The 26,060-nt window shown below is 36.8% G+C and overlaps 1 protein-coding gene, 1 long non-coding RNA gene and 1 pseudogene across 2 annotated transcripts in view; 2 read left to right on the top strand and 1 right to left on the bottom strand.

The window, feature by feature from the left end:
- Positions 1-1,121: 1,121 nt before the first annotated feature.
- Positions 1,122-4,034, top strand: LOC111023876 (uncharacterized). The gene is made up of 3 exons (XM_022301374.2): positions 1,122-1,682; positions 2,395-2,458; positions 3,483-4,034. The coding sequence occupies exons 1-3, from the start codon at positions 1,159-1,161 to the stop codon at positions 3,927-3,929; spliced, it is 1,035 nt and encodes a 344-aa protein (XP_022157066.1). The 5' UTR covers positions 1,122-1,158; the 3' UTR covers positions 3,930-4,034.
- A 1,612-nt stretch (positions 4,035-5,646) lies between these two features.
- Positions 5,647-13,667, top strand: LOC148210685 (uncharacterized; annotated as a pseudogene).
- Positions 13,668-14,661: 994 nt separating this feature from the next.
- The window catches only part of LOC111023877 (uncharacterized), a 37,988-nt gene continuing 26,589 nt past the window's right edge, over positions 14,662-26,060 (bottom strand). The window contains exon 3 of the long non-coding RNA XR_015791745.1: positions 14,662-14,919. This is a non-coding gene — a long non-coding RNA (uncharacterized LOC111023877). The remainder of the gene's footprint in view (positions 14,920-26,060) is intronic.

Below are 26,060 nucleotides of genomic sequence, written 5' to 3'. Positions count from 1 at the left end.
GATCGAACTAAAGATGACAAGAAAAATAAATAAATAAAAGTTCAAACCGAAACTAAGGAGGACAGGAAAATAAAATTAAAAACAAAAAGGGCCTCAAGGTATTTCGTTTCCAAAGTCTCTTTACTCACATTTCTACGATTATTAATAAATCTTGACAATTTTTTAGTTCAGGTTTAAATTACAGTTTTAAGTACTCTCAACTTTTCATGTATGGTTACTTTAATTTTTAATTTTGTATCTAATATGTTTTTAAATTTTAAAAAGTGTCCGATGGGTCTTTAAATTTTTCTTTTTTTTTCATAGATCCTTTAATTTCTAATTTTGTATCTAATAGTTGTTGACGTATTTGATATTTTAAAAATTCATGAGAATGTCACAGACATAAAAATTGAATATTAAGAATTCTGTTAAATATAAAATTTAAAGTTAAAAAGACCTATTATTTACCAAACATAAACATTTGGGTAAAGTTACTCTTGGCTTTTAGTTAAAAACAAATACTGGGAGTTAGTTAATCGCTTGATTTTAAAACCATAGATAATAATAAAGAATAGGCTATATATGTATTAATCCGTAATGTTTTGGCTCTTTTTTTTTTCTTTTTATTTTTAATTTAGTGTATATTTAATCAAATATGTTTTAACATGTCTAATTTGAATATAACTCAACTCGTTAAGATATATAATCGATCTTCATACGTCTAATTTGAGTATTTAATAGTGAGTTCGAACATCCATCTTCATACGTTGTTAATGTACTAAAAAATAATATTTAATTCATGAATTCATGATCTATAGTAAATAAATAAGTGCTTCATAGTAGATTTGTGATTAAGTAAAACTAAAACTACGAAAAACCTTAATAATTACATAAGAAAAAGGTCATATTATCTAATGTATTTTCAAAGAATAGTATTTTGGTGCTTACCCATAATTTCTATTGGCCACCGTTACAAGATTGACAGTTATTTATTTATTTTTTAAAAGAATAAATTTTTTTTATTTTCTCTCTTTATTCATCCATATCTCTTTAACTGCTTTTTTTTTTTTTAACCGCGGTATTTAGTAGATATCAACTTACTAGGGTTATGAAGTATATATATATATAAACCTTTCCAAGCACCTCTGTTCTCAAATCTCAAATCTCAAATCTCGTCTAATGGCTCCGCTTTTGGTTCTCGAAGGAGAGAAACTACAAAAGCTTGCGAGACTAGTTCGCAACCAAGAGATTGAGTCAGTACACAACATCGTGTTCAAATCCGAAGAGGACCTCGCGAAATATGAGAGGGACGTGAGCGAGAATTACAATAAAGCGATAAAGCTTCTCGACGATGCCGATGCCATGATGGTGGATTTCCAAAACGACGAAACTCGATCTTCGATCGCTCACGACGTGTATTCTTATGTCCAAAAGGCCGTGAACAGTTCTCTTCAGGCCGTGAGGAACTACACACTGAGAAAGAGCTATTTGGAGAAGATCAGTGACCACTCGAAGGAGCTTTTTGAAGCTCTGGCAAATCTTGACCCAACGGATATCCCTGAGGTGGGCCGTTTGGCGGAGGAGGCTGCCCAATACAATAAGGCTTTGGAGGAGTTCTTAGCCAAGCATCAGAGCAAAGCTTCCATCAACTTCTCCCAATTGCTCAAGCAAGAGGGAACCACTTTTGAGGAGCTTGTCAATAGGTAAATTTAAGGATGTGCAGCGTTTGATGACCATTTTGATTCTTGTTTTTTAACCTTCCGCTTTAGTTCATTTTGGTGCCTCTACTTTCAGAATATTCATATTCGTCGTATTTGTGTTTGGACAACTTTTGTTCATTCAGGTCAGGTAATTTCAAAGAGTGATTGTTTTGTTCCTTTCATTGTTATCAGTTTCTCTATTACAGTTCCAACATGGTACTATACTCTATATATTTCTTGAAAAGTAGAGATGACTTTAATTATATTAAAGGATTTGTGTTTTATATATAATTATTTGTGTTAAAACTTAGCAAATATGAACTATAATTGTCACATTTTAAAGGGGATTAGAACAAAATCAAAGTGAACATTTTGAAACGTGGAGGGACCAAAATACAAAAAACTGAAAGTACAACGACCAAAATATAGTATTTTAATCATTCAAAAATTAAACTTACAAACACTACTTTCACCCAAGTAGTTTCTTCTTTTGTTGCTACATTTTAAAATCTAATTCAAAGTTTCAAAATTAGAAAATTTGTTTTTATTTTTTAATTTAGCTAAGAGTTTAATTAAATGTGTCTTTAAGAACGGTAAAAACATACCAATTAAAAAATTGTGACCAAACAAATATATTTTCAAACAACAAAAGATAAGAAATGAATGATTATCAAATTACGAAACTCCACTAACATTTGTGATGTGTACTCATTAGGTACAAAAATAAGCGTGGTTTACCTGGGCTGTTCGAGGATTTGGAGGATGAAGAAAAGTTGGCGGTAAATACTCACCTGTTGCTATTAATAGGTTATTGCTTTTAGTTTCTTGTATTTAATTTCTTTATTTTCAGTTTTTAATTAACTTTAAATCGGTTTTTTCTTTCTTTTCTTGATTCATTGAATCGGTGTATTTGATGATTATTTTTTGTTTTTACCGATTTTCATTCGTAAGAAATGCTTCAAAAAGTATGATCAAACAATCTTTTTATTTATATTTTGGAACAAATAGGAAATAGAAACAGAAAAGAAGAAATTTGTTTTAGCTGTTTCTAAAATTTCTATACAATTTTGATAATCTTCCTCAAAAGATCAAGAAACAAAAAACATAATTAGTTGTAAAATATTTAGATTTTTTGACAAAATTGGAAACCAGAAACAAGAAATAGAAACGTTACGCTGATCAAGACCTTTCTTTTTTGTTCCTTATTTTCCATGTTTCAAAATAATAGATAATTTTTTTATTTAGAAATTAACAAAATACACGGTCATAGAAGAAAAACCAAATGACAAAACCTTTCATTTAAAAAAAAAACAAAATATATTTGTCAAAATAAACTTTATTTTTCTAGTTTAAATTTTTATAGCAAAAGAGACAAAAAAAAAAAGTTATCAAAACATATTTATTTCTTACATCAAGTAAAAAAAGTATATATTATAGAAAACAACACTTTTGTTTTTCCTTTCCAAATTAAAACACGAAATAAATGATTCATTTTGATAATGTTCTTGTTTCTTATTTTTCGTTTCAAATTTTATTAAAAAATTTAATCATTTCACAACTATTTATGTTACTCGTTTTCTCATTTTTGTAAGAAAAATTCTTACAATTGTATAGAAGCCTTGAAACAATCAAAAACAAAATTTTTTATTTCTTGTTTCAGCTCCCAATTTATTCTAAAATATAAATAAAAACATTGTTTTATCATTTCTGAACAAAAACAAGAAATACGAAAAAGGGCCCAAAAATGTTACCAACCCAACCCCCAATTTTCCAATCCACTATGATCCCAAACTTGTCCTCTAGGTATACAATGACATCATCGAAGCCTCCGGGCGGGGACGGGTGATAGAGATCAAAGAAATCGCCACCACTGCAGCAGGCGTTGCTGTGCTCATCCTTGCTGCGGGAGTAATGATATGGGACATCTTTACATCGGCGCACCCCCTAGAAACGGCAACGAGGGATGCGATGATGAACGTCGCATCGATCGGTGGGGCATTGGTCGGGGAAGTCGTGGAAGCCGCCTTGCCATCCTTGCTTGGCATAGAAGCTTCTTCCTTGTTTGTGATGGCGACTGCAATTGTAACCAGTTTTGTGGGAGCCTTTGTGATTGGAGAATTTGTTGGTTGGCTCATAGATATTATCTTTAGCTCTGGGGGCACTTATCCCCACAGCACTGATGGCCACATTTGCTATGTAGCGCCCTTGCCTGATGGTGAGGCACTCGCTCGTCAAATTTCTCATCAGTAGCTTCAAACTTAGCCTTATTTTTGCAACCCTATGGATCTAGAAAACAAATCTACTCGTATTAATTTAGTTACGAAACTATATATCTTCCTTTGAAATCTTTTTCGATTTGGCTATTTTCTTAATATTCATGGAATTCTATCTCAAAATCAATTAGTAATGATAAGAGTATATAACTCGTGTATCTGATAAACCTTTGTTATGTCTCTTATCCTTTTGAGGTCACGAATATTAGGGATTCCAATTTTTGATCAGATGTTCGTTTGAACTTGTTGAGCTATGAAACCATAATACCATTCATGGGGTTCCAACTCAAACCAAATTGACAATGAGAGGAGAGAACCCACCGAAGTCGTAGCGAAAATGAGTCTTCATGGGATGTAAAGACAGTGCACTAATAAGTGCAGTAGGATGACAGGTAGGGAATTCAAATCTTCCCCTTTATACCGGCCTTCAGAGCTCATGCGCCACCATAATTGAGAATTTCCTTTATACACTTTCTATGAGTGTAAATTCTTGTACATTCCTTTATAAGTTTCACTAGGAATAAAATCTCTTTGCATTTACGGAGAGAGCCACAATATTTCTTCATTTTTATTTTTCTTCTTTCCTCAATTTTTATATTGGTATCTGAGCCAGACAAGGGTCTGATTTTTTTTATTTTTTATTTTTTTTTTTTATCATGGCTATCGAGAGTTCATCTTCCACACCAAACACTACAACCCAAACCACATTACCCATTGTTGTACCAACTCTGATCTCAAACACACCATCTGGAAATCGTCTCAGCACTGTTCTTATAGTGAAACTTGAGGAGAAAAATTACCTATTATAGAAATCGATGGTGTTGGCTGTACTTCGTGGTAAAAAATTAGAGGGATATGTTCTAGGCACAATAGTTCAACCTTAACCATTTTTCCAGTCAATTCAAGCAAAAGGCACAAGCACTAGAGTGCTAGTATCCAATCCAACCTATGAATCATGGGTAAAAGTAAACCAATCACTTCTCGCTTGGTTGTTTGGCTCAATGACTCCCTCTATAGCGTGTGATATCTTGAATCTTCCAACTTCAAGAGACGTATGGAAGGCACTTGAAGAACTTTATGGAGCTACAAACAAAGCTTGCGTGAATCAAATTGAAGCGAAGCCTGCAGACAACAAGGAAAAATCAACTCAAAATGAGTGATTATTTATTCACTATGAAACAAATAGTTGGACTTGCCCTTGCAGGAGAACCAATCAGCGAAACTTCATTGATGTCAAGTATCTTGATGCATAATATCTTCCAGTTTCATTTCAAATAAATGGGAAGAAGGACATAACGTGGCAAGAATTTCATGCCACCCTCGTCACTTTTGAGAATACTCTCCTCCATCTCAATATGGTAAGTATTAGTCCTGATCTATCCAATATATCAGCTAACTATGCTTTCAATAGGAATTTTCATCAAAATTCAAAGGAACAAAGCACAAACCAAGGTAGAGGTGATGCACGATATCAAAAAGGATATGGCAGAGGCAGAGGAAGAGGAAATGGACAGAGAAATAACAATCGACCTACTTGTCAAGTTTGTTGCAAATTTAGCCACTCGGCTGCAATTTGTTACCATCACTTTAATAAATCATACACTGTAAACTCCTCGCCAGCGTAAGAAGGAAATAACAACACTGCTACAGCCTACTTTGCAACACCCGAGATAATAACATATCTAAGTTGGCTCATGGATAGTGGTGCTACAAATCCTATTTGTCTGAACAATATCTTGCGTGTACCTGCAATTAAAAGAAACTTGATTAGTATATCGAAGTTAAGTGCTGACAATCATGTTGTGGTTGAAGTTAAGGACAAGGAGTCAGGGAAAATCCTAATGGAAGAGAGGTTTAATCAAGGGTTATACTAGACGGACCTTCCCAAGCCAAGACGTTCAAAACCATCCACCAATCCAAGAATCGAAAGTTTGATATCTCAGTCCAAAGTCTGTCAAGTGCCTCATTTTTCTATTCATTCAGCAATAAAATGTAAATCTCTGAGCACGCTATGGCATCAGAGATCAGGTCATGCATCTAGCAAAGTCCTAAGTATTGTGTCACGGTCTTGTAAAACAAAATTTGCTACTAATGATAGAGAATTTTGTGATGCTTGCCAATATGGAAAATCTCACTCCTTACCCTTTCAAAATTCAAAGTCCTTCACTCTCGTACCACTTGAGCTCATACATTATGATCTTTGGGTCCATCATCAATGACTTCAACTTCTTGTTATATGTTCTATGTAAGTTTTTTTGATGATTTCACTCGATTAACATCCATATTTCCACTTAAAACAAAATTGGAACACTATCATCCTTTGTCAAATATCTAAATCTAATAGAAAATAAAAATTGTCCAAGCCGATTGGGGGGAGAGTTTAGAGTTTTTGTCTCGTTTCTCAAACAAAAAGGATTTGATTTTCGCCATCCTTGTCCACATACTAGTAAAAGAAAATGGTTTGATGGAAAGGAAACATAGGCATATTGTTGAAATGGGACTAACTCTACTTGCTCAAGCCTCTATGCCTCTTCATTATTGGTGGGATGCCGTTGTTTCCGCTACCTATATCATGAACCGGTTACCTATTCCAGTCCCTGGCAACCTCTCACCGTGGGAGAAAGCTTTAAAAAAACTCCATATTTTACCTCTTAAGAGTGTTAGAATGTGCTTGCTTCCCATACTTACGACCTTACCAAAATCATAAATTTCAATATCATTCTACTAAATGTGTGTTCCTTGGTTATAGTGAGTCACACAAAAGTTACAAATGCTTATGCTCAAGTAGTCGAGAGTACATATCTAGAAATGTTATTTTCAATGAGACGGAATTTCCATTCAAACATGGCTTTCTCACAACGTCCCTCCCAATCCAATCCTCACATGAAACTATAGTTACTTGGCAAAATCTCCAAACTCATCCATCAAATGTCACCACTCCTCTACACCTAGATCAGTCAAATATGGTGGTGTCTAATAATTCTCAAAGTCCAGCTGCTATAACTAACAACTTGGAGAACCCTCCCCCACCCATTTTGGATTCACTTAGTTCAAACAATTATCCTACAGATTCTTCATATCATCCAATTCCTCTTCAAAGTGAAGAATCTCAGCCCACATATTCAAATCCTCCATTATCGAAGTTGATCAACCCATACAGCCTACTAGCCAAATTCATTCCTTAGCACCTACCCATCCTATTCAGTGCCCTTCTTCTTAATAGAGTAAAGCTTTGATTTCAGATCAAGAACATGTGAGCGAGTACTAGCTGAGTAGCGAACTTTAATCAAAGTCCACAATTCTTTCGAGGTTGCAGATCTAACAAAGTACAAGAGGGTGGTGGGTGATAGAGTTGCATTAATCAATGTTATGATTGCCTGATCTTATGCAAGCCACTGTGTATAGGCTGGATTAGGGTTAATAGCAACTGACTCAGATTTAGTAGTGGAGAGAAGGAACCATTCTAGACACTGAATTGATACATCGATGTAACCAAAGTGGGACTGTGTCTTTAGTATTGAAGAGACTAGTATTTCCAAAGAACAAAATTGGAAGGATTTAGTCGAATGAAGACTAGATTACATATGTTTGATAAAAGAAAAATTATTGATGGGAGATGAGAATTGCAGGAGAAATTGTATTGATAGAAGAGGGAGTCATTGACGTGTGTCAGAAGGCTCTGATACCATGCACAAATTGGTGATAATTGCTACTGTCTTCTAATTCAATATCAGAAACATTACAAGTATTTAAAGGAACTTTACAACGAAAAATAGCCTAACTACTCACAACTAATCATAACTTACAATGTAATTAATAATTACAACAACTCATAACTAAATGCAACAATTCATAATTGATTATGTAACTAATAAGACCTGCAATCCTTGAGAAGGAGCAAGGTTAATGTTAACGACAACGGTACCCGAAGTACCCCAAGTGTCTCCACAATGGTACGATATTGTCCGCTTTGGGCATAGCCTTCATGACTTTGCTTTTGGTTTCACCCAAAAGGTCTCATCCCAATGGAGATAATTATCCTATCTTATATACCTACGATCACCTTCTTCCCTAGCCAATGTGACACTTTGTTTGCATTTCCCTTACAAACCCAACAATAAATCATGTCTTTTTGAATTTTTTTCTTGTCCTATTTACTTTGAGTTTTTTTTTTTTAATTTTCTATTTCCCTTTTAGTTTTGTCATACTATCTATTATACATAGAGATAGATCAGTCATTTGATTTGTGTGCTCAAATAGAGAGTCGTGAGAAATTCTCCAAGAAGAGAGATTTTGAGAGTTAAATACTTCTGTATCCATTCGAGAGTTTGAAAGACTCGTAGAGTGATTCGTGAGCGTTTTCTATGTAAGGGAAAACTGAGAGAAATAATTTTAAAGGGCTTGTAAACTCTTGGGAGATTCTTCATAATATTTTAGTAGAACTTGCAACGGTAGCAGAGAACTGGATGTAGCCCACATTGGGCGAACCAATATAAATCCGGTGTTTAATTTTCTTCTCCCTAATATTTATTTATCGTTCTTGTTATTTAGAAGTTTTAGATTATTTTATCTAATCTTTTAATGTGTAAGTTGCAATGTGAAGTTTGAATTCCGTATTTATTGGAAGCAAAACCTGATATAAGATTAACTAACAAATATTGTCTACATTTGTGATTGAGATAATTAATAGTTGGTTGCATTTTTCACAACAATTGGTATCAGAGGCCAAGATTGAAGAACGATTATCGAAAAATATAAATTGGTTATTTTTATGGAACTGGTTTTTCATACTGGAAGGATCAGATAGTAGATTATCTACATTTCAAGGATTTGGAATTGCCATTAGACAAGAAGTCAGCTGACATGAAAGAAGCCAAATGGGAAAAGTTGGATAGGAAGGCGTTGGGTACAATTTCGCTAACATTAACAAAATATTTGCAGAGCAGCTTAACTAAGAAGACTATTACAATGGGGCTGATGACTACACTGTACAGCATATATGAGAAGCCCTCAGTAAATAATTAGGTGTATCTCGAAACTAAGCATTGAGAGCAACTAAGCATCAGAGCAAAAAAATATTGGATGCCAAAGTCATTAATTAAGCATTGAAGACAATGCTTCATTTTAAGTTTGGGGGTGAGGGATTCTCATTTTAATATATTATTCATTCTTGTAATCCACTTTGTAGTTACAATCTTTTGTAAAGCTATAAAAAAATTTTGGCCCTGTAATTCAGCTCTAATTCAAAAAAAACAAAAGAAAAACAAAAAAGAAGAAGGAAAAAAAATTCAAAAGAGCTGCAGGGTCCGGAATGGCTAGTAGCCCAGCCATAGCAGTTAAGAAGGGCAATAGCAAGCTAGAATTTTAGAAGAGTGAAAGTTAGTTTGAGAAAGAAAGTTGGGGAAAGATTTGAAGGTTGACAAGGGAGAGGGTGGAATAAAGTGGTCTTTTGTGAATAAAGCACCTTAGTCTTATTGCAAAGGATAGATTGATTTCTAACTAGCTTGAGACTTGAATTGATTATAAAGGTTTTGTCTGCAGTAATGGATCATGGCCATTTGAGGGAGACTTTGGCATGAATTATTTTTTCCCATTCTAGGGAGTGTAGAGGTAGAATTAGCATTGCTTGGGGACAAGCAATAGTTCAAGTTTGGAGGTGTGATAACTCTCCAAAAGAGAGTTATTTGTGCAAGAATTTCATATAAATTAGCTAAGGATAGCATCACTAACACCCAATATGCACTGATTTTATGCAAAAAATGTTATCAATTCACCATCCTCCTTATTTTTGCTGATAATGTTGAGAGTTATGAAGAATAACCTAATTTTGAATGTTTTGTAGCAGCATTGTTGATGTTGTAGTATCGGAATCAAAAAGGCAGAAAAAGACAGAGTTGACATTTACAACATTTGCCCAAGAAATTACTGTCGTAAAACGGAAAAATACTTGAAACGTTGAGCTGGGGCCCACTTTATCATTTGTGTTGCCCTAAAATCAAGAGGGGTATAAAGGCTTATTTAAAGGTGCCTCCAACATTCCCCATCCCATCACTTCACTCTCACTTTAAGAAAGCTCCCAAGAAACCGTTGAAGAAGTCAACAAAGAGAGAAGGGTTGCTGTTATTCTTCATTTTCTTCTTCTTTTGTACTCTTAAGTGCACGTGTTTTGTATTTTCTTCTTCCCTTTTCTTGTATGACATTGCATAGCTAAGTTTATTTGTAAGGGGGAGGATGTTGTGAACTTGTTCTTGGGCTGTAAACTTTGTTTTGGCTTTATGATGATATATACACTGAGTTGAAGTTGTTTTTAATGTGCTTGGCCAACATATTGGGATATCTTCTCATTAACTCTTGGAAGTGTTTGCCTTCAACTCGTGCTAGATCTACTTGAGTTTAGAGTTTGGGTACTTAGGAATAAGGCTCACCTAGTAAGGTTAAGAACTGAGTATATATGCTTTTAAGTTTGTCTAAAAACACGAATAGCAAAAAATTGGAAATCTGGGAAGATTTCGTGTCTGTTTGGTGATTACGCTTGTTTACATGCGTAAAAAGAAGGTTTTAGATGCTGTTTTTACAATGTTTCAGCTTTGTTTCGGATTTTTCTCGATCGTTTGAGTTCCAATTCATGCAAAATTCATATATTATGGTTTGTGGTTGGCTTATATTGTATTTATGACATTTTAGGACCATTTGGGAGTGCAAATTAATCAAAAGAAGCAAAAAGACGGAAAAACCTACATGGGAGGCGCCAGGCGCCTGGGAAGCCTGCAGAAAAACAGGTTTTCTTCCAACTTTGCCCTTAATGAAACGCGTCTTCCAATGCGTTTTGGTGGTTCCAACTGATGCATACGTGTAGAAGAAGTGTTCCACTATCAGTTTGAGCACGATTTGGTCAGTCAAAAGAGTTGGAAATGGGTGATTCACCATCGTTTTAGGACCTACCTAACCAATTCTGCACAGCTATAAATTCCAGCAACTTCTCCACCAAAATCATCAAGCCTTGCTTCCTTCTCTTGATCATTTTTAGTGTTTCTTTGTTGCTTTCTACGTACTTTTGAGTTGCTTTCATTAGTTGCTTTTCGTTTTTAAATCCCGAGCACTTTACATTCTTTTATTGAGCTTTGTTTTGTTTCCATTTGTACTTAGTTATTTTCTACTTATTCAAATATATAAAAATCTAGCACTTTGCTTATCTTCCCTTTGCCTTTACTTTATTTTTAGTTAAGAGAGTTGTGTTTTTGGAGAAAAGAGCACGTGACACTCTCCCTTGCTTGAAAGAGAAGGGCGAAGCTCTCAGTCCCGATAAAAACTCTCCGTTAGTTAACTTTTGTTTTTCACACATGCATTCCACATTCAACCATTTTACTTGCTGTATTTTCTTCAATATGTCTTTCTAAATTCCCGTCTCTAGCCCGGTTATGGATAGTTAGCCTTTTATGTCTAAAAAGGGTTGCTAAGAAGTAGTGTTTTTGCTTTCCATTCATTGCTCAACATGTTTTCCCAAAAAGTTAGGATTTAGAGAAGGCCACTGTAAGTCTTAACAAGTCAATACTGAAAAGGTTGCTTATTTGCATTGTTGAGTGGTTAAACCGAGGAGAGGAGCGCCTTAGACATAAGGGTTCCGCTTAAGTAGCCTAGACATAGGACCTTAACCCGAGGTTGCGACTATTTCCATCCTAAAACTAAGATATCTCTCATAATAGACATATTAGGGAATGTCTTAGGACTTTGAACTTGCTTAGACATAAGTCAAGTGAGAAGCGTAGTCGTTGGTTTCTAAAGTAAAATGCATATTGTCCTTAGCATGTCCTTGATTCTTTGATGGCTAACTTGAAGTAGTTCGGGCTAGGTTTTATCATTCTAAGTCCAAATCCCAAATCCAAACCATTATTTGTGACCACTTCCCATTTTACAAGAATCACTCATTCCAACATTCACTATTCTTTAAAACTTTAGAGTTTGGAAATTGTTTAGAAGTCCTTGAGGATCGATACTTGGATACTCCATCCATTTTATATTACTCTGACAGGTGTGCGCTTGCATCTATATAATTGTTACCACGCTTAGCGCGTGCGTTCAGCATAAACGCCTAGTCATTTGGCCAGTATATCAACATCGTTAATGTTGTAGCATCGTTTACGTGAGCCCAGAAGAAGTCACATAAACTCTTCCCCCTTACCCTTTTAAACATCAATATTTAATCTCTTATTTGCACACTTTCCTTTAATCGGTTTGGTTCAGCTTGGTTCTTATTTGTTTTTACTCAGCAAATCACCTATGCACTATTTTGTTTGAGTTCCCTTAGTTTTTCTTGTTCAAAATATATTTTGTTAATTTGTTTATTTTCTTATGTAATTGTTGAAGTGTTTAGTTATCAATCCCTATGGATACGATCTTTTTATCACTTGCTACAACGGTTGTGTACACTTGCACAAAGGGTTCTAAATCGTACCAATAAGTTTATGCTAGAAAGATTTCTTTTAACTACTGTTTGGTGGATCTTGAAGGTGGATACACGATCTGCAAAGGTTGGAATATTTGCTCGACAACGAGATAGAACGTTTTGATCGAAGGAGAAGAGCACAACGTAGACAGCAAGTAGAGGTTGGCCTTATGGATCAACTATCGAGAAATCCTAACCCTGTGGTTCCCAATCCAGAAGTTGAAGGAATTAATAGATGAGAGGTGGCTGTACCAGCAGCAATTCCTCCTTCTAATGTCATTCTGTTGTCTGATGATAGAGAAAGGGAAATTAGAGCATATGCTGCTTCTGCATTTCATGGCTTCCATTCGAATATTGCAGAACCACATATTGAAGCATAAAGGTTTGAATTAAAGCCAGTCTTGTTCCAAATGCTCCAAACAGTAGGTCAGTTCTATGGGAATGCATATAAAGACCCCCATCTGCACTTGAGGTACTTCTTGGAAATAGACAATTCTTTCAAAATACAAGGAGTATCTAAGGAGGTGCTGCGTTTGAAATTGTTTCCTTACTCACTGAGGGATAAGGCTAGAGATTGGTTGAATTCTATGCCAACTGAATCTATCACCTCTTGGAATGCCCTTGCTGAAAAATTCCTGATGAAGTATTTTCCCCCAAGTAAAAATGCTAAATATAGGGGAGACATTAATAACTTCCAATAGAGGTTAGGAGAATCTGTAAGTGAATCTTGGGAGAGGTTCAAAGAGCTGCTAAGGAGATGCCCCCATCATGGTCTACCGAGGTGTATCCAAATCGAGGCTTTCTATAATGGGTTGAATGAAGCAACGAGGACGGTGGTAGATGCATAAGCTTGACGCATTATTATCCAAATCTTACGTGGAAGTAGTAGATATTTTGGAAAGGATCAACTCTAACAATTACCACTGGTCATATCCTAGAGCCTCAAGTGACAGAACTAGTCAAGAAACTGTTATTGATGATTCAATGGCTTTACTGAAGGCTCAAATTACCAACCTGACTAATATGGTCAAGAACATGAACACTGCTACAACATCGTCAATTAGACATGAAATCAACAATGTACTAGCCATCTCCTGTTCTTATTGTGAGGGATGGAGGCAACACTTCAATTTCAGTTGGGGAAGGAACCAAGGACAACAGGATGCCTCTCAATTTCAGCAAAAGGCGATTCACCATCCTAGGCTCATAATGTCTAATCAACATCAGGAAGTGAAGCCAACAGCAAGTTCCGCAATTCTATGGAGAATCTAATGAGAGAATACATGGTGAAGAATGATGCAACACTTCAAAGCCAAGCAGCTTCTCTAAGAAATTTGGATGTCCAATTGGGGCAAATGACAAATGAGTTGAAAAATAGGCCCCTTGGTACTTTGCCTAGTGACATCGAAAACTCCAAAAGAGAGAGGAAGGAACAATGTAAAGCTATAACTCTAAGGTGTGGGAAGGCTTTACCCCCACTGTATCCTTCGGTAACGCGAGCAGACAGCTATGAAGAGGAAACTGTAGAAAATATGATGGCTGATGATAAACGAGTGAACGATGCTGGAGCATCGGATAAGTAGATACCAGTGACAGAAGCTCAGCCTGAACCTGAAATTAGCAGAGGAAAAAGAGCAACAAAAGCTGAATCCATGGAGGAAGCAGAACCAAGAGATGCACTAATCCAGAAAAGTGTGGAAACACCAAGGGAATATAGACCACACCCTTCCTACCCTCAAAGGCTTCAAAAGAAAAACCAAGATAATCAACTTAAGCATTTTTTGGATGTGTTGAAGCAACTCCACATCAATATACCCTTAGTTGAGGCTCTTCAGCACATGCCTAACTATGCAAAAAATTTGAAGGATATCTTGACCAAGAAAAGAAGGTTTGGAGAGTTTGAAACTGTAGCTTTAACCAAGGACTCCAGTGCAATTTTAACAGACAAGCTTCCACAAAAAATGTGAGATCCGGGGAGTTTCACTATTCCAGTCTCTATTGGTGACAAGAATGTGGGTCATGCTCTATGTGATTTAGGTGGAAGCATAAACCTCATGTCATTGTCATTATATTAGAGGTTGTGTAACGACCCAGAATTTCCCACACACGTCTAGGTCACGTTAACTACCCAACTGTTTAAACTTAACTCTAAACACGAGATGTCAACTCCCTGTGCAATAATTATATAAAATCAAGTTTCACCTCTCATCAATTTAACAATAAATCAATTTCATAGAGTATCGATCAACAACATCCGTGGACAACCTCGCGAGGCAAATTTATTATTCCAACTAGGCAAAACTCAATGAATAGAAGAAAACTAAAAAAAACACCTATCCCGAAATAAAATAAATAACCAGTGGGAACCTCCCAATTATTCAGATAAGATCAAATAGTTTATCGACCCAACAAAAGGTCTTAACCATCTAAAACTTAAGCTAAGCAAAGGTAACTACGCAGCTTATGGTCCTTGCTCGTCACGTCTCCTCCGTCCCATCACCATGATCACCAACAAATCCTTCACCTGAAACAATAATTGCAGAGGAGGGGGTGAGTATATAAATATACTCCGTAAGTAGCCCTCACCAACACTCACACACATCATGCTCAACAAAATCATGAAACATTCATAGTCATGCTATTCATCACAATATGCAATCAAACATAAACACATTCTATAAGTTTTGGCAACAACCACAACCATGAACCAATTAGTTACCAACCTCGAGTCTCCCTAACATCTCAAGTACCTCTAGGCTTATCACAGCTATCCTAGCCCTCTACAGTCAACTTCTTCGAGTAAAGTCGGCCCCTGACTATTTTTACCCAGAGCCCCGGCACTACCGCATCGGCCCTCGACCATTTTTACCCAAGGCCCCGATGACTTCACCATCTATTGGCCCTTAACCATTTTTACCCAAGGCCCCAATAGCTTTCCTTCCAAAGACTCCTCGCATCGACCCTCGACCATTTTTACCCGAGGCCTCGATACTCAATTAGTGACGTATCAGCCCCCGACCATTTATACCCGAGGCCCTGACACCCACCCATTCACTTTCTCCAAGAATCCAACTCTCCCAGAGTCTTACTATATACTTTCTTAAGCCATGACCCATGCATCCTTCAGCTCACAACCTATTCGGCATGCTTCCAAAACATAAACAACATTCTAATAATGAAATAATAAACCAATCATGCTTCCACGATATAACATTTCTTAACAACAGCTCCACAATGAGTTTATCACAACAAAGCATAACCAAGCAAATTCTTAAACGATTAGAGCCCAACACAGTTCACCCAAAACGCTTATTATCCAACATCAATATTTAAATAGCATTGCTAGATATAATAAAACACACGAAACGCGCCGAACAATTCATGCATATTCAGACAACAAACACCCCCACAACAATTCTCAACAGTTTAGCAAGGCAGAAATTACACCATTATCACCGACAAGTATTCAACAATACTCCAAGTATACCGATTACCACAACCGAGAGCTACCTAACACATCAGCGTATCAAAAACAATATCGAACATCACAAAAACAGCACATTAGAGGCCATCTGACACACATTAACGCACGCACACGCCCCTTGTCTACTTACTCACAACCACGCCCTTAAGTTTTGCGTCGACCTCACATCTAAGCACTAAAACAGAAAAATACAGCAAGTTACGTACACTATTCAGCCTTCGAAATCAATTCTAAAAGGGTTCAAATGACTCATTACCACCAAAACTGACTTCGTATATGTGTGGGTCACCTAGATCTAGCTCGCCAAGGTGTGGGTAGCCTAAATCGAGCTTCGAACTGATGTGGGTCACCGCCAAACGTCCTAAAACGCTGCTGTAACGCACGAATCCCGTCGCTGGTTTTGTTACTTGAGTGGCTGCTCTTGCTCGATGCTGAGGGATCGTCGTCGTTCGTGGCCGCCGGAGTTTCTGTTCGTCGGAGAATGAGGTCGTAGCAGCAGGTCGTCAAGGTTCGCCGCGGATCTGACCCGTTCGCCGTGCGCCGCCGCGAGGAACGCTACAGGAAGCGGTGCTGGCTCGTTGCAGATCGCCGGGGTTCATGGAGAACGCTGGGCTTCTCCGGAGAACACGTCGCCGGAGGAAATCGCGCGACCCGCTACCCCTCGCCACCTGCCGCAGCTGCTGCTACCAACGACACCGAAAGAAGCCGTGCCTGTAATGCCACCATCGATTCATGCTGCTGCCGTTGTCGCCGGAGGATGGGTTTGGTCGCCGGTGAACAAGGAGAAGAAAGGGGTGGGTGACGGCTAGGGCAACGAGGGAGAGAAAAGGAGAAGAAGATGAAGTCCTTTTGTTTTCCTTTTTTTTCCTCTTTTCCTTTGTTTTAAAACCAAATTAACCCAATAAAGGCCCAACATGACCAAGCCCAAGAGAAAAGAAATCCATCCCATCTTAAAACTAGACCCACCACACGGAGCCCGATAAATATAAATTTAATTAGAGTTTAGAGCCCGATAAATATAAATTTAATTAGAGTTTAATTTTAAAAATAAAAAATATCCTGATTCGAGACTAACTAACCTGAAGGACTCGGGGTATTACAGGTTGGGTATTGGTGAAGCAAGGCCCATCACGGTGACACTACAACTAGCTGACAGGTCAATCACTCATCAAAAGCAAGATCGAAGATATTAGTGCAGGTGGACAAGTTCATTTTCCCAACTGATTTCATCATCCTCAATTATGAAGCAGACAATTACATCCCAATCATTTTTGGGAGGCCTTTCCTATCTACTGGCAGAACACTAATAGATGTTCAAAATAGGGAACTAACCATGGGAGTGAACGATCAACAGGTTACATTTTCTATTTTTAATTCAATAAAATATTCTGCTGATGTAGAAGAATGTTCTCTCTTAAGACTTGCAGATGACTTGCTGAGTAAGGAAATACAAAAGGAGACCTTGTTGGATTGTTTGGAGAAAGAACTTACCATAGCCTACGAACATGAAGGGGACACTGCCGATGTTGGAGCAGCCTACGGGCAGCTCCAACGGTGAAGAAAAAGAAGATTGATTGAGGGGAGTTGTTTTCCCCTGCCTGAAACTTTAATTTTTTTATGCCAGTTTATTTTCTGTTTATCTTTAAAAATTGAATGCATGCCTTAGCTTAGACTTTAATTTCATTTGAATGCTAGATAGTTTTCAGTTCCTAGAATAGTTTCTTATGTTTCTATTTGATGTTTTAGTGTAATTCCATGAATTGAAATGAAAAGGAAAACAAAGTTGAGAATGAGAGGTCCAATGTAGAATGATCTGATAATGTATATTAATTGACTCCAAGCTATTGCCCTAATTACTGGTCTGTAGATAAAATTCTGGAAGCCTATTCTTGATAATAGCCAGTTAGAGAGAAGTTCATCGTTGCCCTTTTACTAAGGTGTATTTATGTAGCAAAGAATAGCTTCACCATACTAGTATCCGCTGTCAGCCCTAGAAATTTAACCATAGCCAAATTTCAAGAGTTGTATATCCCTCTTCACATCTTGCCAGCAAGCTTATGGCCTTAGAAAAATTAGCAAGCATTCACCTCTTTATAACCATTTCAGATAGGAAGTATTTCATATAACATTTTCATCTATTCTATGTTCACTCTAAGTTTGGGGGAGCCTTGTCCTTATTTCTTCAAAGTCATTCATTAAGCATTTAGGACAATGCTTCATTTTAAGTTTGGGGGTGAGAGATTCTCATTTTAATATATTATTCATTCTTGTAATCCCCTTTGTAGTTATAATCTTTTGTAAAGCTATGAAAATTTTTTGGCCCTGTAATTCAACTCTAATTCAAAAAAACAAAACAAATAAAAAGGAAAAAAAAATTCAAAATTGCTATAGAATCCGAAATGGCTAGTAGCCTATAGTTGTTAAGAAGGCAATAGCAAGCTAGCATTTTAGAAGAGTGAAAGTCAGTTTGAGAAAGAAAGTTGGGGAAAGTTTGAAGGTTGCCAAGGGAGAGGGTGGAATAAAGTGGTCTTTTGTGAATAAAACACCTTAGTTTTATTGCAAATGATGGATTTATTTCTAACTAGCTTGAGACTTGAATATATTGTAAAGGTTTTGTCTGTAGTAATGGATCATTGCCATTTGAGGGAGACTTTGGCATGCATTATTTTTTCCCATTCTAAGGAGTGTAGAGGTAGAATTAGCATTGCTTGGGGACAAGCAATAGTTCAAGTTTGGAGGTGTGATAACTCTCCAAAAGAGAGTTATTTGTGCAAGAATTTCATATAAATTAGCTAAGGATAACATCACTAACACCCAATATGCACTGATTTTATGCAAAAAATGTTATCAATTCACCATCCTCCTTATTTTTGCTGATAATGTTGAGAGTTATGAAGAATAACCTAATTTTGAATGTTTTGTAGCAGCATTATTGGTGCTGCAGCATCGGAATAAAAAAGGCAGAAAAAGACAGAGTTGACATTTACAGCTTTTACCTAAGAAATTACTGTAGTAAAACGGAAAAATACCTGATATGCTGAGCTGGGGCCCACTTTATCATTTGTGTTTCCCTAAAATCAAGAGGGGTATAAAGGCTTGCATTTAAGGGTGCCTCCAACATTCCCCATCCCATCACTTCACTCTCACTTCAAGAAAGCTCCCAAGAAACTGTTGTATGACATTGCATAGCTAAGTTTATTTGTAAGGGGGAGGATGTTGTGAACATGTTCTTGGATTGTAAACTTTGTTTTGGCTTTATGTTGATATATACACTGAGTTGAAGTTGTTTTTAACGTTTAATTTTCAATGTGCTTGGCCAACATATTGGGATATCTTCTTATTAACTCTTGGAAAATTGTAATACGAAGCGTTTGCCTTCAACTCGTGCTAGATCTACTTGAGTTTATAGTGTGGGTACTTAGGAATAAGGCTCACCTAGTAAGGTTATAAATGTTGGGTATTTTGTCCTAAAACTCGTAGTTTTGTAAACAGTGAACATTAATGTGACGTTATTCAGACAAGTGTTGTTAAATGAAAGTGAATTTGTTTTTTAATAACTATTAATCAAATAAACTACGAACCCTTGGCTATTATAAGGAATACTTGAACTTTATGTGGAGATATAAACTGGATCGAGTTCAAATAAATAGCCTAAACAGTCTATAGTACATGGATCAAGTTGGGTACTTTTTCCTGGAGACACTATTGAATACGGCTCGCTTTATGATTGTTACAAATGTTGTAAGGTGTCATAAACGAAGTGATCCTCATTCTTTCATGTAGAATCATGTGAGCGGGGGTGTTCTACACAATGAGATTGTGTAAGACTGACCTTGAAATAATCACTGTAACGTATTAACACCGTTTACGGATAACACTGATTAATTTCGTTTATCGATAACCTAGATAACTTGATCTAAATCCTGAGTAGTCTATGAACTCCTATTTATTCAGGATTCTCCCTTGATCTGCATAGGTGAGAGTAAGCTCATCGGTGCTGCTCAATATACCTCCCATTTCAGGGATAAAACTAGGTAGATAGCTGGGGACGTAGAATTAGCAAGATGGAATTCACTCCTACCCGATTTAGGGATAGAAGAGAGGTTGTTCCCTTAAGGGTTGATCCCTGGTCTTGAACAAAGGGCCCCATCCTCTCACTGGCTCGAGAGGAATTGGATTTAGTGATTTGTTCATAAATCAATTGTACACTAGAGGGATAGTGGTACTTAAGGAGAAAAGATGTAACTCAGGGGTAAAATAGTTTTTTTGACCTAGCTGAGGTTACGAACGACCTGTGAAGGATCAACTTACCGATGACTGTTATATCGATGGATACAAATATATCTACAGTGAGGGGAGTGTATCTATAGGCTATAGTGGACAGTCCTCTTAGTTAAAAAATATTGATTAACTAAGTTAAAGAGTTTGATCGGTTAGTCTCGAATCGTTGGAGCTCATGATCTGTAAGTCCATCGGGTCTCCATGCTAGATCATAAAGAATAAATTTGATGAACTAGGTGAAGCAAGAATTTGAAGGGTTCAAATTAGGGTTCAAATTTGATTTTTTAGGGAATATTGTATTTTATATGAGATATAATATATAATTTAATAATTAATTGAGAATTAATTATTATGGAGATATGACTTATTTAAATTAGTTTTAAATAAGTTTAAAGCATGAAAAAGAGTTGTAATTTGATTAATGCGATTAATCAAGCTCAGTGTCAAAAACCAATTAATATGAGATATTAATTTGGCTTGATTTTTGTTTCAATAGAAAATTGATATTTCAATTTTTGTTTTTATAAAAATTAGTTTTATAAAAGGTTTATTTAAAAATCAAGTTAGTGGAAAAATCCAACTTCAAAGTTGGATTTTCTCACTTACTAGTGGTTTTTTAAGTGTTACTTCAAGGCAATGATACCTATCTTTTACATGCTAGTGGAGAGCTTTGCATGCATTTGGTCTTTATATAGGTGATGAAGATCACTTGGAGAAGGCTAATGCTTCCTTGCATAAATGCAGAATTTTTCCACTCAAATTTCTATTGTTTTCTCCTAGCCATTAGTGCTTTCCCTTTGCTTTCACTCATAATTCGGTCCCACAACCGTATTCATCAACCCGATGATAGCACGGATTTGCCGTTGGTGGTCCCATTGAGTTAGGAGAAGAAGTTATAGTGGAGGTCTTCAAAGGTATAAAGTTAATCACTTCCTCTTTACCTTTTTCATCATATTTTCCAGCATGCTTATTTTAGTTAAATTGCTTCATTAGGTGTATTATGATCCTTAGCTTCCGATGTGCATGTCTAAAGTTCCATCAATAAACTGAGTTTATATGCTTTAAGTTTGTCTAAAAACATGAATAGTAGAAAATCTGGAAATCTAGGAAGATTTCGTGTCTATTTGGCCAGTATATCAACATCGTTAATGTTGTAGCATCGTTTACATGAGCCCAGAAGAAGTCACATAAACTATTCCCCTTACCCTTTTAAACATCAGTATTTAATCTCTTATTTGCATACTTTCCTTTAATTGGTTTGGTTCTGCTTGGTTCTTACTTGTTTTTACTCAGCAAATCATCTATGCACTATTTTATTTGAGTTCATTTAGTTTTTCTTGTTCAAAACATATTTTGTTAATTTGTTTATTTTCTTAAGTAATTGTTGAAGTGTTTAGTTATCGATCCCTATGGAGACAATCTTTTTATCACTTGCTACAACGGTTGTATACACTTACACAAAGGGTTCTCAATCGTACCAACAATGGCTCTCCATAAAAGTTCTACTTGGACACTTGTTCCTTATGACGAGTCATGTAGTGTTGTGGGCAATAAGTGAGTGTTCAAACTTAAATTCAATTCGATGTATATGGCTCAACCCAAGGGTTTTATTGATAAGCAACACCCTGATTTTGTCTGCAAGCTAAATAAGGTCTTGTATGGACTCAACCAAGCCCCTTGAGCGTGGTATCATAGGCTCAAATCTGTTCTTCTTGGCTGGGGATTTACAAATTCTCGTGCAGATACATCGTTGTTTTTCTTCAAAAATGACAACTTACTTATATATGTTCTAATATATTTTGATGGCATCCTTGTTACATTTCTCCTATATTCAAAAGTTTATTAGGGAACTACATCGACTTTTTGCCTTGAAGGATATTGGTGAACTATCCTACTTCTTGGGCATTGAAGCTCACATAAATACTTCAATTTATGCAAACTGGTTCAACTCCTATTCCATACTGCTTTTGGTTTGTTTAGAAGCTTAGGCTATCGTTTACATATATCTATGCAATGCTAGAATTCTAAATAAATCAAGTTCCAACTTACGTTTAACGGGTAAGAGAGCCTATGTCTAGGATCTTGTTTTAGTTCTTATTTCTAAGTAACTTCCCATTTTAGCTTGATGAGATCTGTTTGACTCTAACATTTTCAGAATTAAATTCAAACTAATGTGATTTAAACAAGTGGCCAACAAGAAAATCAACTGGAGAAATTGTATCAATCAAGATAAGCAAATAGAGCGTAATATGTTGTGCTCACTGATAGATGTAATTTAAAATAGATGAACTAAATCATTCGTAGGAGGGTTAAAAAAATAATTTAGCTACTCATGGAAGTGAAAGTAATGAAAACATAAAAGAAGATAACAAAAGAATGCATTTTAATTGAAGTTGGAAAGAAAGTACAAAATGGAACAAATTGAATTGCAATAAAATAAACAAGAGTAGCAAGGTGTTGAACAAAAGCATGGAAAATGATGTGTGTTGAAGTGATCTATGGAAGCTGAATTTATAGGCTTGGGAGGTAATAAGGTGTTGAGAAATCCATGAGAAGTTGGCAACCACTAGTAGTTGTAGAGATCTTAGGAAAGGAGACCAAATCTTAGACCAATTACTTGGTCAAAAGCTGTTATTCACGTTTTGATAATCTAGGCATCGAATGTGGCTCAAGCATTGTGAAGTGATAACTCTCCTAAAGAGAGTTAATTGTATTTAAAAGTTGCGTAAAATAGCTAAAGATAGTCTTATCTAGCCCCCAATATTCATTCAGTTGTGCCTAATTTAGAAGATAAATCAATGTTCAACTATTTAATGTTAGCACTCATATAAATGATCTGATTTTGAGCATTTTGCTGCAACTTTCATGATGCTACAACATCGGTTTTAGAAAGTGACAAAATGCAGCAAGCTAGCAGTGAAAAGACTTCTCAATGACTTTTACCACAGTAACTGGAGGTTTCACTTGGGAATGAAAGTTGGGTCATACAGTGCTTGTTTTGTTGCCCTAAACTCGAAAGGAGGTATAAATGTCAACAAGAAGAGAAGCCTCCACACACGAAGACAATCTCATTGTTCATTTTTTAAGGAATCGGCCCTCAGTTCAAGAAAACCTCTCCAACCATCCGAGAAAGTCAGGAGGAGAAGAAGACCAGTCATCAGCAGCTGAGAATAAGTTGAGAACTCTTATTGGGAGCTGATCTTCAGCTCCCTCTCTTCATCTTTTAGCATCTTTGTGTTGCTTTTATTCCTATATTTATGATCCTCCTTATGACATTGTCTAGCTAAACTCCTTATGTAAGGGGGAGATGTTGTGAACTCATTTTCTAGGCTGTAACCTTGTTGTTTTGCATTAATGATAGTATGTTTTGAGTTGAAGTTGATGTATCACTCCATTTTCGATGTGCTTGATCACAGTGTTGAAATATCTCTTTGATAACCTTTGGAAAAATGTATTAGGGAGCGAAAAACTTCACCTCGAGCTAGAGTCTACTTGAGTTTAGAGTGTGGTGACTTAGGGATAAGCATCACCTAGCTTGGTCATAAAAACTGTTCATATATGCTGTTATTGTTTGTCGAAGAACTTTAATGGTAGAAAATTTGAGGTGTTTGGAAGAACATCTTGTCTGTTTGACCACTGCATTTACTCCATTAATGTTGCAGCATAGTTCAGGTGGCTCAGAAAGAGTCGACGTCCTCTCCCCTTTACACCCTTAATTTCACAAGAACTTACTTAGTGACTGTGGATGTTTGTTAACTCTGAACGCCATTCTGTGGGCAGATGATGGAGATAGAGCTATTAGAGCCTATGATGTGCTCGCACTCCATGGTTTTCATCCAATCATAGCATGGCCAGAGATAGAAGCTGAACGATTTGAATTGAAACCTGTGATATTTCAAATGCTTCAAACAGTGAGGCAATTCTATGGGAACCCCTATGAAGGCCCACACCTCCATTTAAGATATTTATTGGAAGTGAGCGACTCCTTTAAGATGCAAAGAGTATCAAAAGAAGCATTAAAGTTGGAATTGTTTTCTTACTCATTGAGGGACAAGGCAAGAGACTGGTTGAACTCTATGTCGGTAGAATCCATTACTTCTTGGAATGACCTCGCTAAGAAATTCCTGATAAAATATTTTCCCCAAGTAAGAATGCTAAATTGAGAGGGGATATCAACAACTTCCAGCAAAGAGGCGGAGAATCCGTGAGTGAGTCATGGGAAATGTTTAAAGAGCTACTCAGAAGGTGCCCACACCATGGCTTACCAAAGTGTATTCAAATAGAAACATTCTATAGTGGTTGAATGAAGCAACAAGAATGATTGTTGATGCATCTGTTAATGGAGTCCTGTAATCTAAATCATACACAGAAGCAGTAGATATATTGGAAAGAATCTCTTCCAATAACTACCATTGGTCAAACTCCAGAGCTATAAATGACAGAGGCAACTATAGGGCTGCTACCAATAATGAGATGGCCTCCCTGAAAGATCAAATCGCAAATTTAACCAACATGGTGAAGAACATGAGTGCTGCTGCAGCATCATCCACTACCTTGGATCAATCAAAGTAATGGTGATCTCTTGTTTTTACTGTGAAGGTGATCATGCTTATGACTCATGCCCTTGAAACCCAGCATCAGTGTATTATTTGGGAAATCCTAGCAGAAACAACCCTTACTCAAATACTTATAACCCAGGGTGGAGGAACACCCAAATTTTAGCTGAGGAAGAAATCAGGGTGGTCATGGAAATCAGAACGCCGGGCAATACCAGCAGAAAACAATCCCGCAACCAAGACTACTGATGCCTAACCAACAGCAAGGAGCAAGGCCAGTAGTTAACCCCTCAAATTCTATGGAAGCTCTGATGAGAGATTAAATGGCCAAGAACGATGCATTAATCCAAAGCCAAGCTGCTACCTTGAGAAATATGGAAGTTCAACTAGGACAGATGGCTATTGAAAAATTGGCCACAAGGCACCTTACCAAGTGATACTGAGAATCCTAAGAGGGAAGGGAAAGAGCAATGTCAAGCATTGACTCTTCGCAGTGGAAAGACATTACAACACCCCTACCCTTCTTTGATGCAAGAGGATAATGTAATACATCAGGAGGAACCTCAGACAGAGAAGATGACTGAAACTGTAGTAGAAAACATGAACACTGAGGATAATGTACTGAAAGATGCTGGAACATTAGCTGAGCAAACGACATTACCAAAACCAGTGGCACAGTAGGGGTTGTGAAGCAAACTGAGCCTGAGATAAACAAAGGAAAGAGAGCAGTAGAAACAGAACCAGTTGAAGAAGTCTTGATGGAAACCCCAATGCAAAAGAAAGTAAAAATTCTAGAGGAACATTAAGCACCTCGTCCTTACCCTTAGAGGTGCAAAAGAAAAACCAAGACGTATAGTTTGACCGTTTTTTAGAAGTGCTGAAGCAGCTCTATATTAACATACCCTTGGTAGAAGCATTGGAGCATATGTCAAACTACGTTAAATTCCTCAAGGACATATTGGTAAAGAAAAGAAGGCTAGGAGAATTTGAAATAGTGGCCTTGACAAAGGAATGTAGTGCAATCTTAACAGGAAAGCTTCCTCAGAAAATGGGCGACCCAGGGAGTTTCACCATTCCTGTGTCGATAGGAGGGAAGAATGTAGGGCATGCTCTGTGTGATTTGGGAGCTAGCATCAACCTGATGCCCCTATCAGTGTATCAAAAGCTAGGGATTGGTGAAGCAAGACCAACAACCGTCACCCTGTAGTTGGTAGATAGGTCCATTACACATTCAGAGGGTAAGATTAAGGATGTTTTAGTGTAGATGGATAAATTCATCTTTCCAACAGATTTCATCATCCTAGGCTATGAAGCTGACAAGGAAGTCCCAATTATTTTGGGAAG

The sequence above is a fragment of the Momordica charantia genome, assembly GCF_013281855.1.
Source record: "Momordica charantia cultivar OHB3-1 chromosome 6 unlocalized genomic scaffold, Mcharantia_2.0 BLBB01000006.1, whole genome shotgun sequence".
NCBI lineage: Eukaryota > Viridiplantae > Streptophyta > Magnoliopsida > Cucurbitales > Cucurbitaceae > Momordica > Momordica charantia.
The sequence above is the reverse complement of the archived record's forward strand: the minus strand, read 5'-3'. Positions and strand labels throughout refer to the sequence as shown.